General features: G+C 44.6%; 1 protein-coding gene across 1 annotated transcript in view; it reads right to left on the bottom strand.

Annotated features, from left to right (window-relative positions):
- Nucleotides 1-14580, bottom strand: part of SV2A (synaptic vesicle glycoprotein 2A) — a 193845-nt gene that overhangs the window by 1297 nt on the left and 177968 nt on the right. The window contains exons 11-12 of the mRNA XM_056545800.1: nt 13510-13716; nt 9688-9847 (exon numbers count right to left, since the gene is read on the bottom strand). Coding sequence (XP_056401775.1) covers nt 9688-9847; nt 13510-13716 — 367 coding nt within the window. The remainder of the gene's footprint in view (nt 1-9687; nt 9848-13509; nt 13717-14580) is intronic.

Here is a 14580-nt window from a genome sequence, read left to right as displayed (position 1 = left end):
TCAACCTGGGGACAGACGTGGAGCTGTTTCTGAAAGAAATTAGCTCTCCTTTTCTGTTCCTGAATAATCCCTTTACATTGCCTGTGTAGACATCCTAGTAATCAGCCAACAAACAAGCAAAATATCTTCTGATCTCATCTATTATGTTGATATAAAAATTGTTTGTTGGCTAACAAATTCCAGTGTAAGCAAACAATGCGTGTCTATAAGAGGAGGGGTTTCAAAGAACAATCATAAAATTATTGTTTGTTCGAACTGCTCCAATGAGCCTAAAATAAAAAGATTACTGAGTGTTAATCATGCTTGTTTCAGGCAAATCATCTGCCGACTTAAAGGGGTACTCCATTGAAAGCATCTTATCCCCTATCCAAAGGATAGAAGATAAGATGTTAGATTGCGGGGGTCCCGGTGCTGGGAACCCCCATGATCTCCGCTGCAGCACCCCTGTCATTGAGTGCATGGAGTGAACTCCGCTCGGTGCTTGATCACTGGCGATGCCAGCCACCACACCCCCCTCCATTCACGTCTATGGGAGGAAACGTGATGGCTATGTACATAGCTGTCACACCCCCTCCCTTAGACATGAATGGAGGGGGCGTGGCATGACATCACGAGTGCAGAAGCTGTACGCTTACGTGTACTGGCCGCCGCCGCTGTCAGCCCAGAGATCACGGGGGTCCTCAACGGCGGGACCCCCGCGATCTAACATCTTATCCCCTATCCTTGAATAGGGGATAAGATGTTTAGAGCGGAGTATCTCTTTAGAGGACTTTTACAGTGACTATTGTTACTGTGCTGGGTCTATTTTGACCTAACTGTAGATACGAGATACAAAGACAAAAGATGCCGGCAACTCACCGCTACTTCTCGGTCTTCTTTATTGATGCAAAATACTCACATACAAGTCAGTCACTGACGGGGAGGGACACATATCGGGGGGGGGGGTACGTAGGTGACAGCAGCCGTTGTTTCGCAGGGGTTACCTGCTTCGTCTGGCCTTAGAAGCACGTAACCCGTGCGAAACAACGGCTGCTGTCGCCTACGTACCTCCCCCCCCCCCCCGATATGTGTCCCTCCCCGTCAGTCACTTGTATGTGAGCCTTAGGCCAGACGAAGCATGTAACCCGTGCGAAACAATGGCTGCTGTCACCTACGTACCCCCCCCCCGATATGTGTCCCTCCCCGTCAGTCACTTGTATGTGAGCCTTAGGCCAGACGAAGCACGTAACCCGTGCGAAACAACGGCTGCTGTCACCTACGTACCCACCCCGATATGTGTCCCTCCCCGTCAGTGACTTGTATGTGAGTATTTTTCATCAATAAAGAAGACTGAGAAGTAGCAGTGAGTTGCCGGCATCTTTTGTTCTTTGTATCTCGTATCTACCAACTTGTTACGGCAGAGCACCTCCGCACCTCATCAGGTGAACAGCACTCCCCTACACACTGCCAATTACGTCCTCCATTCACAGAGTTAGCAGTGCCGGTCCTCCCTGTGTTTCTTTACATAGACCTAACTGTAGTCTCCTACTACCAGTATCCCAGAAATAACGTGACTATGCATGCCCCCACTGGGACCAGCCGAGGCAGCAGTCTGTGTGAACACAGAAAAGACAGAAGCAGTGACGGGTTCCCAGAGACCTGGTCAGCTGACTAAAACACATGGCAAATATAATGGCATATACTTGTGTATTTTTACAATGTATATATTAGATTATCCTATAAAACCTGCGTTATTGTATACAATAATGCAGTTTTTTTTTTTAGGATAATCCACTTTATATACATTGTAAATATACACATGTGATAGCCTGGGGGAGTGGGGTATATGGGGTGTAGCTGTGCGGTGACTAAAGGGTGTCTGGTTAACTCTTGCTATTCGTGATGCCAGGGTGAGGCCTCCTCTGCAATGCTTGTCCTACCACCACCCTTCCCAAGAGCGATAGGGAGGTAGAGAATAATTGAATGTCCACAACCGGAGAGTTTGCTGAAAACAGTTGTAACTTTTACTATAGATTTTATGCAAGCTTCATAACCGGAACAGTCTCTATAAATGCAACTTCTCTTGGAGATTGACAAAGGTTGGGACCTTAAGCAATTTAGAGTCTTTAGGATGATATGCGCTGTTCCACTGGATTTAGGGGATTTAGTTGCGGTCCAGTAGTCACGCTAGCTTTAGCGGGGATTAGTTTAGAACTCATGGTTTAGTTTAGGCTGAGGCCGGTAGGTTTTCTGGCCTAGCGTGTCTTTGAAAGTTGCGCAGATCCGTCCTGCTAGTCCGGCAGCCATGAGAGCAGCAACCCAAGAGAGCGATCATTGGCTACAGCTCCCTTATATGGGCAGGGGCTGGACTAGAGCTAATTGGTCCAATACTTCTGTCAATCACCTTACAAAGGGTTATGGGTAACATGTGACCCAAGGACCTCCAAAGGTCCTCTAACATACCATAGAGGAATTAACATAGTCACATGACCGAAGGTCCTGCAACGCTAACAAGGTAAGTACTCTATATATTACCTTAAATACACACATTATTAAATATATACAAATATAAACACTATAGGGAAGATTTATCAAAACCTGTCCAGAGGAAAAGTTGCCCAGTTTCCCATAGCAACCAATCAGATCGCTTATGTCAGTTTGCAGAGGCCTTTTGATAAATCTCCCAGGTTTTGATAAATCTCCCCCCTATAGAATTAGAGTAGAAGAGAGGTGACTAGGGGCTGTCCGGGCATGCTGGGAGTTGTAGTTTTGCAACATCTGGAGGTCCGCAGGTTGAAGACCACTGCCTTAGGGTCAGCAAGAAGCATGTTCACACACTAAGTCAATGGGCAGCAAATCTGCAGCAACAAATCTGCAGCAACAATACGCACATGTGAATGTACCATAAGGGTAGGGTGACATGTAATGGATCCACAGTGTATTTTACGTTGCGGATTCCCCGGTGACCTGACCCTATGGTGTGCCTCCAGCTGTTTCCCCCCCCTGTGCACTGTTTGCAGCAGCAACCCACCGCTATGAACAGCCACACAGGGACGTGTGAGTCACCGCGCCTGCGCAGTGTACTCAGACATCCCAGCCTAAGGGTACATTCACACGTACAGGATCTGCTGAATATTTTTGCTGCATATTTTGTGCAGCTAATTTTGCTACCTGTTGAAGTTAATAGGTAGCAAAATCAGGTGCACAAAATATGCAGCAGATCCTGTATGTGTGAACATACCCTAAAGATAGGCTCACATGGAATGGATAGGCTGCGGATCCACGGATTATGGACCCTACAGTGTGCCTCCAGCTGTGCATGCTCGTAGCGGCAATCCACCGCTGACACAGTGGGGGAGAGTTATCAAAACCTGTCCAGAGGAAAAGTGGCTGAGTTGCCCATAGCAACCAATCAGATCGCTTATTTTACTCTGAAAAATGAAAGAAACGATCTGATTGGTTGCTATGGGCAACTCAGCAACTTTTCCTCTGGACAGGTTTTGATAAATTTCCCCAATGTGTGTATCTGTGTCTCTCCCACAGTGTTCTGGGAGTCACCGCGCATGCGCAGTATACTTGCACACATCGCGGCTGCTCTCAGCCTAGCTCGGGGAGCAGGGGGAGCGTCCGCGATGTCTGCGAGTTCACTGCACATGCGCGGTGACTCGCAGATCTTTTTGTGTCTGGTCGTAACGGTGGATTGCTGTTACAAGCAGGCAGGTACAGCTGGAGGCACACTGTAGGGTCCGTCATCAGCGGATCCACAGCGTAAAATATGCTGCAGATCCGATACATGTGACCCTACCCTAAGGGTCTATTCATACATACAGTATCCTGCGCATATTTGATGTGCAGGATTTGAAGCTGCAGATTTGAAGCTGTATTCAATCATTTAGTTTACATTGAAGTCTGCAGCATAAAATATGCAGCTTCAAATCCTGTGCATCAAATATGCGCAGGATACTGTATGTGTGAATAGAGCCTAAAGGATCTGCTACTAATGGCTTGGTGCTAGTAGGTACCACTGGACACCATCAGGAGTTTGTGGAGTCCCTGACTGACAGATCAGAGCCATTTTGTTGACATCAAGTAAACCTGCACAATATTAGGCAGTTGAATTTAACCCCTTAAGGACCCAGCCATTTTACACCTTAGGACCCGGCCATTTTTTGAACATCTGACCACTGTCACTTTAAACATTAATAACTCTGGAATGCTTTTACTTATCAATCTGATTCCGAGATTGTTTTTTCGTGACATATTCTACTTTAACATAGTGGTAAAATTTTGTGGTAACTTGCATCCTTTCTTGGTGAAAAATCCCAAAATTTGATGAAAAATTTGAAAATTTAGCATTTTTCTAACTTTGAAGCTCTCTGCTTGTAAGGAAAATGGATATTCCAAATATTTATTTTATTTTATTCACATATACAATATGTCTACTTTATGTTTGCATCATAAAATGTATGAGTTTTTACTTTTGGAAGACACCAGAGGGCTTCAAAGTTCAGCAGCAATTTTCCAATTTTTCACAAAATTTTCAAACTCACTATTTTTCAGGGACCAGTTCAGGTTTGAAGTGGATTTGAAGGGTCTTCATATTAGAAATACCCCATAAATGACCCCATTATAAAAACCGCACCCCCCAAAGTATTCAAAATGACATTCAGTCAGCGTTTTAACCCTTTAGGTGTTTCACAGGAATAGCAGCAAAGTGAAGGATAAAATTCACAATCTTCATTTTTTACACTTGCATTTTCTTGTAGAACCAATTTTAGAATTTTTACAAGGGGTAAAAGGAGAAAATGTATACTTATATTTGTAGCCCAATTTCTCTCGAGTAAGCAGATACCTCATATGTCTATGTAAAGTGTTCGGCGGGCGCAGTAGAGGGCTCAGAAGGGAAGGAGCGACAAGGGGATTTTGGAGAGTACGTTTTTCAGAAATGGTTTTTGGGGGGCATGTTGCATTTAGGAAGCCCCTATGGTGCCAGAACAGCAAAAAAAAAACACATGGCATACCATTTTGGAAACTAGACCCCATGAGGAACGTAACAAGGAATTAAGTGAGCCTTAATACCCCACAGGTGTTTCACGACTTTTGCATATGTAAAAAAAAAATAAAAAAATTTCACTAAAATGTGTGTTTCCCCCCAAATTTCACATTTTTGCAAGGGTTAATAGCAGAAAATACCCCCCAAAATTTGTAACCCCATCTCTTCTGAGTATGGAGGTACCCCATAAGTTGGCATGAAGTGCACTACGGGCGAACTACAATGCTCAGAAGAGAAGGAGTCATATTTGGCTTTTTGAGAGCAAATTTTGCTCGGGGGCATGTCGCATTTAGGAAGCCCCTATGGTGCCAGGACAGCAAAAAAATACCCACATGCCATACCATTTTGGAAACTAGACCCCTTGAGGAACGTAACAAGGGGTACAGTGAGCATTTACCCCCCACTGGTGTCTGTCAGATCTTTGGAACAGTGGGCTGTACAAAATATTTTATTTGCACAGCCCATTGTTCCAAAGATCCGTCAGACACCTGTGGGGTGTAAATTCTCACTGCACCCCTCATTACATTCCGTGAGGGGTGTAGTTTCCGAAATGGGTCACATGTGTTTTTTTTTCTTTTTTGCATTTGTCAAAACCGCTGTAACAATCAGCCACCCCTGTGCAAATCACCTCAAATGTACATGGCGCACTCTCCCTTCTGGGCCTTGTTGTGCGCCCCCAGAGCACTTTACGCCCACATATGGGGTATCTCTGTAGTCGGGAGAAATTGCATTACAAATTTTGGGGGGCTTTTTTCCCCTTTACCTCTTGTCAAAATGAAAAGTATGGGGCAACACCAGCATGTTAGTGTAAAAATTTTTTTTTTTTTACACCAACATGCTGGTGTAGACCCCAACTTCCCCTTTTCATAAGGGGTAAAAGGAGAAAAAGCCCCCAAAATTTGTTAGGCAATTTCTGCCGAGTACGGAGATACCCCATATGTGACCCTAAACTGTTGCCTTGAAATACGACAGGGCTCCGAAGTGAGAGCGCCATGTGCATTTGAGGCCTGAATTAGGGATTTGCATTGGGGTGGACATAGGGGTATTCTACGCCAGTGATTCCCAAACAGGGTGCCTCCAGCTGTTGCAAAACTCCCAGCATGCCTGGACAGTAAACGGCTGTCCGGCAATACTGGGAGTTGTTGTTTTGCAACAGCTGGAGGCTCCATTTTGGAAACAGTGGCGTACCAGACATTTTCATTTTTATTGGGGAGGGGAGGGGGGCTGTGTAGGGGTATGTGTTTATGTAGTGTTTTTTACTTTTTATTTTATTTTGTGTTAGCGTAGTGTAGAGTTTTTAGGGTACAGTCACACGGGCGGGGGATTACAGCGAGTTTCCCGCTACGAGTTTGAGCTGCCGCGCAAAATTTGCTGCATCGCAAACTTGCAGCCTGATACTCACTGTAAGCCCCCTGCCCATGTGAATGTACCCTGTACATTCACAAGGGGGGGACCTCCAGCTGGTGCAAAACTACAACTCCCAGCATGTACAGTCTATCAGTGCATGCTGGCAGTTATAGTTTTGCAACAGCTGGAGGCACACGGGTTGGGAAACACTGAGTTAGGAAACAGACAATGTTTCCCAACCAGTGTGCCTCCAGTTGTTGCAAAACCACAACTCCCAGCATGCCCAGGCAGCCGAAGGGCATATTGGGAGTAGTGGTTACGTAAGAGCTGGAGGAGAACAGTTTGGGGACCACTGTGTAGTGGGGTCCAAGCTGCAGCCCTCCAGATGTTGCAAAACTACAACTCCCAGTATGCCAAAACTGTCCAGGCATGCTGGGAGTTGTAGTTCTGCAACATCTGAAGGGCCAGATGTTACAGAACTACAACTCCCAGCATGCCTGGACAGTAAGGGCATGCTGAGGATGTGTAGTTTTGCAACATCTGGAAGGGCACAGTGGTCTCCAAACTGTGGACCTCCAGATGTTGCAAAACTGCAACTCCCAGCATGCCCAGACGCCAAGGGCTGTCTGGGCATGCTGGGAGTTGTAGTTTACAGGGTCCCATTACAGCAATGCATGTCGCTTTACGGCGACGTGCATTGCTGTAAAGGGCCCGACCGCGGCTGAAGATCTACTCACCTGTCGCCGCCGCCGCCGTCTTCATCGCCGGGATCCGGGTCTTCAGGGACGAGGTAAGTACCGGGGCCAGTCCCCAGCACTCCCCCGTCCCCCGCCGCGTTCTCCGGTCTTCCTCCCGTCCTCTCCGGACTTTCAGGGGCCGGGCAGGACGGGAGGAAGTAACCGCCCCCCCTCCTGCGATTGGTCGGTTAACTAACCGACAGATCGCAGGGTATAGGAGGAGGTGGCAGGCTTGCCACCTCGCTCCTATACGTTAGCATGGTCCTGGCTGTCTGCGACAGCCGGGATCATGCGAAATTACCGGGCGGTCGGGTCCCAGAGACCCGATCAGCCCGGTATCGCCGCAGATCGCAAGGGCGATTTCCCTTGCGATTTGCGGCGATCGCCGACATGGGGGGCCTACATGGCCCCCCTCGGCGTTTGCCCTGGATGCCTGCTGAAGCATTTCAGCAGGCATCCGCTTCCGATCTCTGCCCGGGGCGCGGCAGAGACCGGAGAAACACCAGGACGTACTAGTACGTCCTGGGTCCTTAAAGCCCAGGGTGCCAGGACGTTCTAGTACATCCTGGGTCCTTAAGGGGTTAACCCCTTAAGGACGCAGGACGTAAATGTACGTCCTGGTGAGGTGGTACTTAACGCACCAGGACGTACATTTACGTCCTAAGCATAACCGCGGGCATCGGAGCGATGCCCGTGTCATGCGCGGCTGATCCCGGCTGCTGATCGCAGCCAGGGACCCGCCGGCAATGGCCGACGCCCGCGATCTCGCGGGCGTCCGCCATTAACCCCTCAGGTGCCGAGATCAATACAGATCCCGGCATCTGCGGGAGTTCGCGATTAAAATGAACGATCGGATCGCCCGCAGCGCTGCTGCGGGGATCCGATCATTCATAACGCCGCACGGAGGTCCCCTCACCTTCCTCCGTGCGGCTCCCGGCGTCTCCTGCTCTGGTCTGTGATCGAGCAGACCAGAGCAGGAGATGACCGATAATACTGATCTGTTCTATGTCCTATACATAGAACAGATCAGTATTAGCAATCATGGTATTGCTTTGAATAGTCCCCTATGGGGACTATTCAAGTGTAAAAAAAAATGTAAAAGTAAAAGTAAAAAAAAAGTGAAAAATCCCCTCCCCCAATAAAAAAGTAAAACGTCCGTTTTTTCCTATTTTACCCCCAAAAAGCGTAAATAAAACATTTTTTATAGACATATTTGGTATTGCCGCGTGCGTAAATGTCCGAACTATTAAAATAAAATGTTAATGATCCCGTACGGTGAACGGCGTGAACGAAAAAAAATTTAAAAAGTCCAAAATTCCTACTTTTTTAATACATTTTATTAAAAAAAAAATTATAAAAAATGTATTAAAAGTTTTTTATATACAAATGTGGTATCAAAAAAAAGTACAGATCATGGCGCATAAAATGAGCCCCCATACCGCCGCTTATACGGAAAAATAAAAAAAGTTATAGGTCATCAAAATAAACGGATTATAAACGTACTAATTTGGTTAAAAAGTTTGTGATTTTTTTTAAGCGCAACAATAATATAAAAGTATATAATAATGGGTATCATTTTAATCGTATTGACCCTCAGAATAAAGAACACATGTCATTTTTACCAGAAATTGTACGGCGTGAAAACAAAACCTTCCAAAATTAGCAAAATTGCGTTTTTCGTTTTAATTTCCCCACAAAAATAGTGTTTTTTGGTTGCGCCATACATTTTATGATATAATGAGTGATGTCATTACAAAGGACAACTGGTCGCGCAAAAAACAAGCCCTCATACTAGTCTGTGGATGAAAATATAAAAGAGTTATGATTTTTAGAAGGCGAGGAGGAAAAAATGAAAACGTAAAAATTAAATTGTCTGAGTCCTTAAGGCCAAAATGGGCTGAGTCCTTAAGGGGTTAAAGGGGTACTCCGGTGGAAAACTTTTTTTTTTTTAAATCAACTGGTGCCAGAAAGTTATACATATTTGTAAATTACTTCTATTAAAAAATCTCAATCCTTCCTGTACTTATTAGCTGCTGAATATTACAGAGGAAATTCTTTTCTTTTTGGAACACAGAGCTGTCTGCTGACATCATGACCACAGTGCTCTCTGCTGACATCTCTGTCCATTTTAAGAACTGTCCAGAGTAGGAGAAAATCCCCATAGCAAACACATGCTGCTCTGGACAGTTCCTAAAATGGACAGAGATGTCAGCAGAGAGCACTGTGGTCATGATGTCAGCAGAGAGCTCTGTGTTCCAAAAAGAAAAGAATTTCCTAATAAGTACTGGAATGATTAAGATTTTTTAATAAACGTAATTTACAAATCTGTTCAACTTTCTGGCACCAGTTGATTTAAAGAAAAAATGTTTTCCACCGGAGTACCCCTTTAATGTTTTGGCTGATCATAGTTCTTATAGGTTTACTTGTATCAAAGTATTGATTTAATTCTGTACATTCTTAAAAAATAAAGGACAAGTTATAACAAGTCAAACATTTTAAAACATAGAAAGCAATCTGCTGTGGTCTCTACAGTCACTGTACCCCTTATAACCACCTCAAAGAGCCACATACCTTTTGTCTGAGGGATACAGCTCCACCGTCAAGACATCCAGAGCATTCCAAGATGCAATACTGACTCCACCAAAGAGGCAGAGCAGGGCGATCATGGCCGATTCACTGTTCCCAAAGAATAAGAAGAAGCAGCTGATACACGACATGACACTGGAGCCAGCTGGGGACAGAGACAGATCAGTCAGTAAAATATTCCATCAGGAGTTTGGCTTGTATGACAAGATTAAAGGAGAACTGCGGCGTAATTGTTTTAAAGGAGTAGTCCAGTGGTGACCCAGTGGTGAACAACTTATCCCCTATCCTAAGGATAGGGGATAAGTTTGAGATCGCGGGGGGTCCGACCGCTGGGGCCCCCTGCGATCTCCTGTACGGAGCCCCGACAGCCCGTGGGAAGGGGGCGTGCCGACCTCCGCACGAAGCAGCGGCCGACACGCCCCCTCAATACAACTCTATGGCAGAGCCGAAGCGCTGCCTTCGGCAATCTCCGGCTCTGCCATAGTGATGTAGTGAGGGGGCGTGTCGGCTGCCGCTTCGTGCGGAGGTCAACACCCGCTATCTGGCCGGAGAGCCTGGCCCCCGTACAGAGAGATCGCAGGGGGCCCCAGCGGTCGGACCCCCGCGATCTCAAACTTATCCCCTATCCTTAGGATAGGGGATACATTTTTCACCACTGGACTACCCCTTTAAGTCCCCCTGTGCCTGGGCTGCAAAAAACATAAAAAACAAACTTTATCTCACCTTCCTACGTCCCCCCGTTACGGAGATATGGGCGTCCCGGCTGCTGGCTCCTGACTTTTTAGACTCGAAACGTCACAGTGCAGGCAGCGTATCGTCGGCCGCAGCGATGTCCCACCTCGGCCGGTGATAGGCTGAGCGCAAATGGACATATATTTACGTCCTCTGCGGGCACCTAGTGATTGATGCGCGTTCAGCAGCTGACCGAGTGTCATACCCAGTGGGTCCTGGTCGCTTTTAGCAACTGGGACCCATGGCTAATGCCAGACATCACCAATCGGGCAACATTTACCCTTTAGATGCAGCAATCAAAGTTAATTGTGGTGTCTAAACGTAGTAAATTCGTTCCCGGCCAGCAAAGCGGACTGATCGGTACTGCAGCGACAAAATCTCAGCATCCCAATCAGATGAAAGGACGGCGGGAGGCCTCTTACCATCCTCCTTGCCGTCTGATCGGTGCTCCAATGCTGCAGCCAGCCATGGCAGACTGGAGCAATGGAGCACCCATAACATTGATCAATGCTGTTCTATGGAGCATTGATAAAGATTGTTCAAAAGTTCAGAAATGCGTATTTTTGGTCAGTTCATATACTAGAAAAAAATGAATAAAACAATCAAAACAATGACGGCGCAAAAAAAAACAAAAACGAGCCCTCGTACATCACTGTATGCGGTACAATACAAAAGTAATAGGGGTCAGAAGAGGACAATTTTAAGCATACTAATTTTCGTACCAAAGAATTAGATTTTTTTTAAAGTAGTAAAAAAAAAAAATAAACTATATAAATTGGGTATCATTTTAATCTTATGGACCTACACAATAAAGATAATGGCCCTGATTTACTATTGTAAACCCGTCATGTTTTGTCAGGTTGTGCGGCAGAAATTCTGTCTGCGGCAGAATTTGTGCCAGAATTGAAAAAAACCCGACTAATCTTCCATTTTACTGAGAAAACTGAAAAAGGGGAGTGGCTGCCGAAATGGGGGCATGCCCCGGACATTTTCACCAAAAAGCAACATATTTACTAAGGTTTCCACAGAAAGTGTGGTGGATTTAAGCTGAGGAAAACCCAACAGATCAGAGCATGTATAAAAAAAAAAAAAGCAAAATGTAGGGAAAAGTGCAAAATGTAGGGAAACCTGAGTAAATACCGTGTAAAAATATTTGTAGGGAGTTAAAGGGGTATTCCAGGAAAAAACTTTTTTTTATATATATCAACTGGCTGCAGAAAGTTAAACAGATTTGTAAATTACTTCTATTAAACAATCTTAATCCTTCCAGTACTTATGAGCTTCTGAAGTTAAGGTTGTTCTTTTCTGTCTAAGTGCTCTCTGATGACACCTGTCTCGGGAAACGCCCAGTTTAGAAGCAAATTCCCATAGCAAACCTCTTCTAAACTGGGCGGTTCCTGAGACACGTGTCATCAGAGAGGATTTAGACAGAAACGAACAACCTAAACTTCAGAAGCTCATAAGTACTGAAAGGATTAAGATTTTTTAATAGAAGTAATTTACAAATCCGTTTAACTTTCTGGAGCCAGTTGATATATAAAAAAAAGTTTTTTTTCCTGGATAACCCCTTTAAAACTCACAGGGAAAACTACACAACACTCTTAGTAAATCAGGGCCCATGTGTCATTGTTACCAAAAGTGGCACTGGGTAGAAAAGGAAGCCCCCAAAAGTTTTTTGTTTTTTTTCAGTTTTGCCCTACAAATATTTTTTTTGTTTGTTTCACTGTACATTTGGAGGTAAAATGAGTCATGTCATTACAAAGTACAATTGGTGACGCAAAAAAAAAGCTCCTGTATGGGTCTTTAGCTGGAAAAATAAGAGTTATGTCTATTAGAAGGCGAGGTGGAAAAAACAAAACCTCAAAAAGAAAAAAGGCTTGGTCCTGAAAGGGTTAAAGAACTTGTCGGGTTTTCAAACAATTATTAGGAAGGGTTGGGTTAAAGGGGTACTCCGGTGAAAAACTTTTTTTTTTAAATCAACTGGTGCCAGAAAGTTAAACAGATTTGTAAATTACTTCTATTAAAAAATCTTAACCCTTCCTGTACTTATTAGCTGCTGAATACTATAGCGGAAATTCTTTTCTTTTTGGAACACAGAGCTCTCTGCTGACATCACGAGCACAGTGCTCTTTGCTGACATCTCTGTCCATTTTAGGAACTGCCCAGAACAGCTTATGTTTGCTATGGGGATTTCCTTTTACCCTGGACAGTTCCTAAAATGGACAGAGATGTCAGCAGAGAGCACTGTGCTTGTGATGTCAGCAGAGAGCTCTGTGTTTCAAACGGAAAAGAATTTCCACGGTAGTATTCAGCAGCTAATAAGTACAGGAAGGATTAAGATTTTTTTAACAGAAATAATTTACAAATCTGTTTAACTTTCTGGCACCAGTTGATTTAAAAAAAAAAAAGTTTTTCACCGGAGTACCCCTTTAATAGTAAGGACCCCTCCCCCCTTTTACTAACTAGATTGCCTACAAAGAGTGTCCATCTCTGAAGAACCCAGCAGGTAAGTTCATCACATGGACAGTCTATTGATTCCAATAAGAACTTTATTATACTTTACTCCACCTGTAGTGATGTTTTTAGCTGAATTAAAAACCTGCAGCTGGGACCCCCCCCCCCCCCGGGATCGGCTGACACAAAAAGACATTACCCAAAATTGACAACCCCTTTCAAGAACACAAGAAGCAATAATTATAACAGTAGTAATAATCATTATTAAAATACACTACTACTAACTAAAGCTTAAAGGGGTACTCCGCTGCTCAGCGTTTGGAACAAACTGTTCCGAGCGCTGGAGTCGGTGACGGGAGTTCGTGACTTCATAGCCCTGCCCCCACACAACGTCATGCTCCGCCCCCTCAATGCAAGTCTATGGGAGGGGGCGTGACGGCCGTCACGCCCCCTCCGATAGACTTGCATTGAGGGGGCGGGGCATGACATCATGAGGGGGCTATGACGTCATAAGCTCCCGGTGCCGGTTCTAGCGTTCGGAACAGTTTGTTTCAAACGCTGAGCAGAGGAGTACTCCTTTAACGTTAGGTAACTGTATAATTGGCGCATCGGCTTTCTTACCCAGCATACGGAGACGCCCAATTTTGTCCATCAACAAGGCAGACACAATATTGCCCGGTAGTACAGCCAGAGTCCCCAGAAAACTCACAAAGTAGATCATGTAAGCATTATTAATATCATCGCTGAAGTCGAGCTGGCATCCCTCTTTGCTGTGCAGGAACGTGCTGTTAACAATCCGGCTGTTGATGAACTTATAGTCAAACAGGTCTGAAAATCAAGAGCAATAGTGAATAGGACAGAAAGGGGGCATAAGTTTACCCCCTGTAAAGAATAAAATCAGGGAAAGAACACAAAAAGAATCTTAAAGGGCTACTCCAGTGGAATAATAATAATTTTTTTTATTTTTATTTTTAAATCAACTGGTGCCAAAAAGTTAAACAGATTTGTAAATTACTTCTATTAAAAAAATCTTAATCCTTCCACTACTTATTAGCTGCTGAATACTACAGAGGAAATGGTTTTATTTTTAGAACACAGAGCTCTCTGCTGACATCATGACCACAGTGCTCTCTGCTGACATCTCTGTCCATTTTAAGAACTGTCCAGAGTAGGAGAAAATCCCCATAGCAAACATATGCTGCTCTGGACAGTTCCTAAAATGGACAGAGATGTCAGCAGAGAGCACTGTGGTCATGATGTCAGCAGAGAGCTCTGTGTTCCAAAAAGAAAACCATAGAAGTAATTTACAAATCTGTTTCACTTTCTGGCACGAGTTGATTAAAAAAAAAAAAAGTTTTCCACAGGAGTACCCCTTTAAAGAGCAATCATATGAAGCTTTAAAGGGGTACTCCTATGGAAAACTTTTTTTTTTTTTTTTTTTTAAATCAACTGTTGCCAGAAAGTTAAACAGATTTGTAAATCACTTCTATTAAAAAATCTTAATCCTTCCAGTCCTTTTTAGGGGCTGTATACTAAAGAGGAATCCAAAAAAGAAATGCATTTCCTCTGATGTCATGACCACAGTGCTCTCTGCTGACCTCTGCTGTCCATTTCAGGAACTGTCCAGAGCAGGAGAAATTCCCCATAACAAACATATGCGGCTCTGGACAGTTCCTAAAATGGACAGCAGAG

This window comes from Hyla sarda, chromosome 11, assembly GCF_029499605.1.
Source record: "Hyla sarda isolate aHylSar1 chromosome 11, aHylSar1.hap1, whole genome shotgun sequence".
NCBI lineage: Eukaryota > Metazoa > Chordata > Amphibia > Anura > Hylidae > Hyla > Hyla sarda.
The sequence above is the reverse complement of the archived record's forward strand: the minus strand, read 5'-3'. Positions and strand labels throughout refer to the sequence as shown.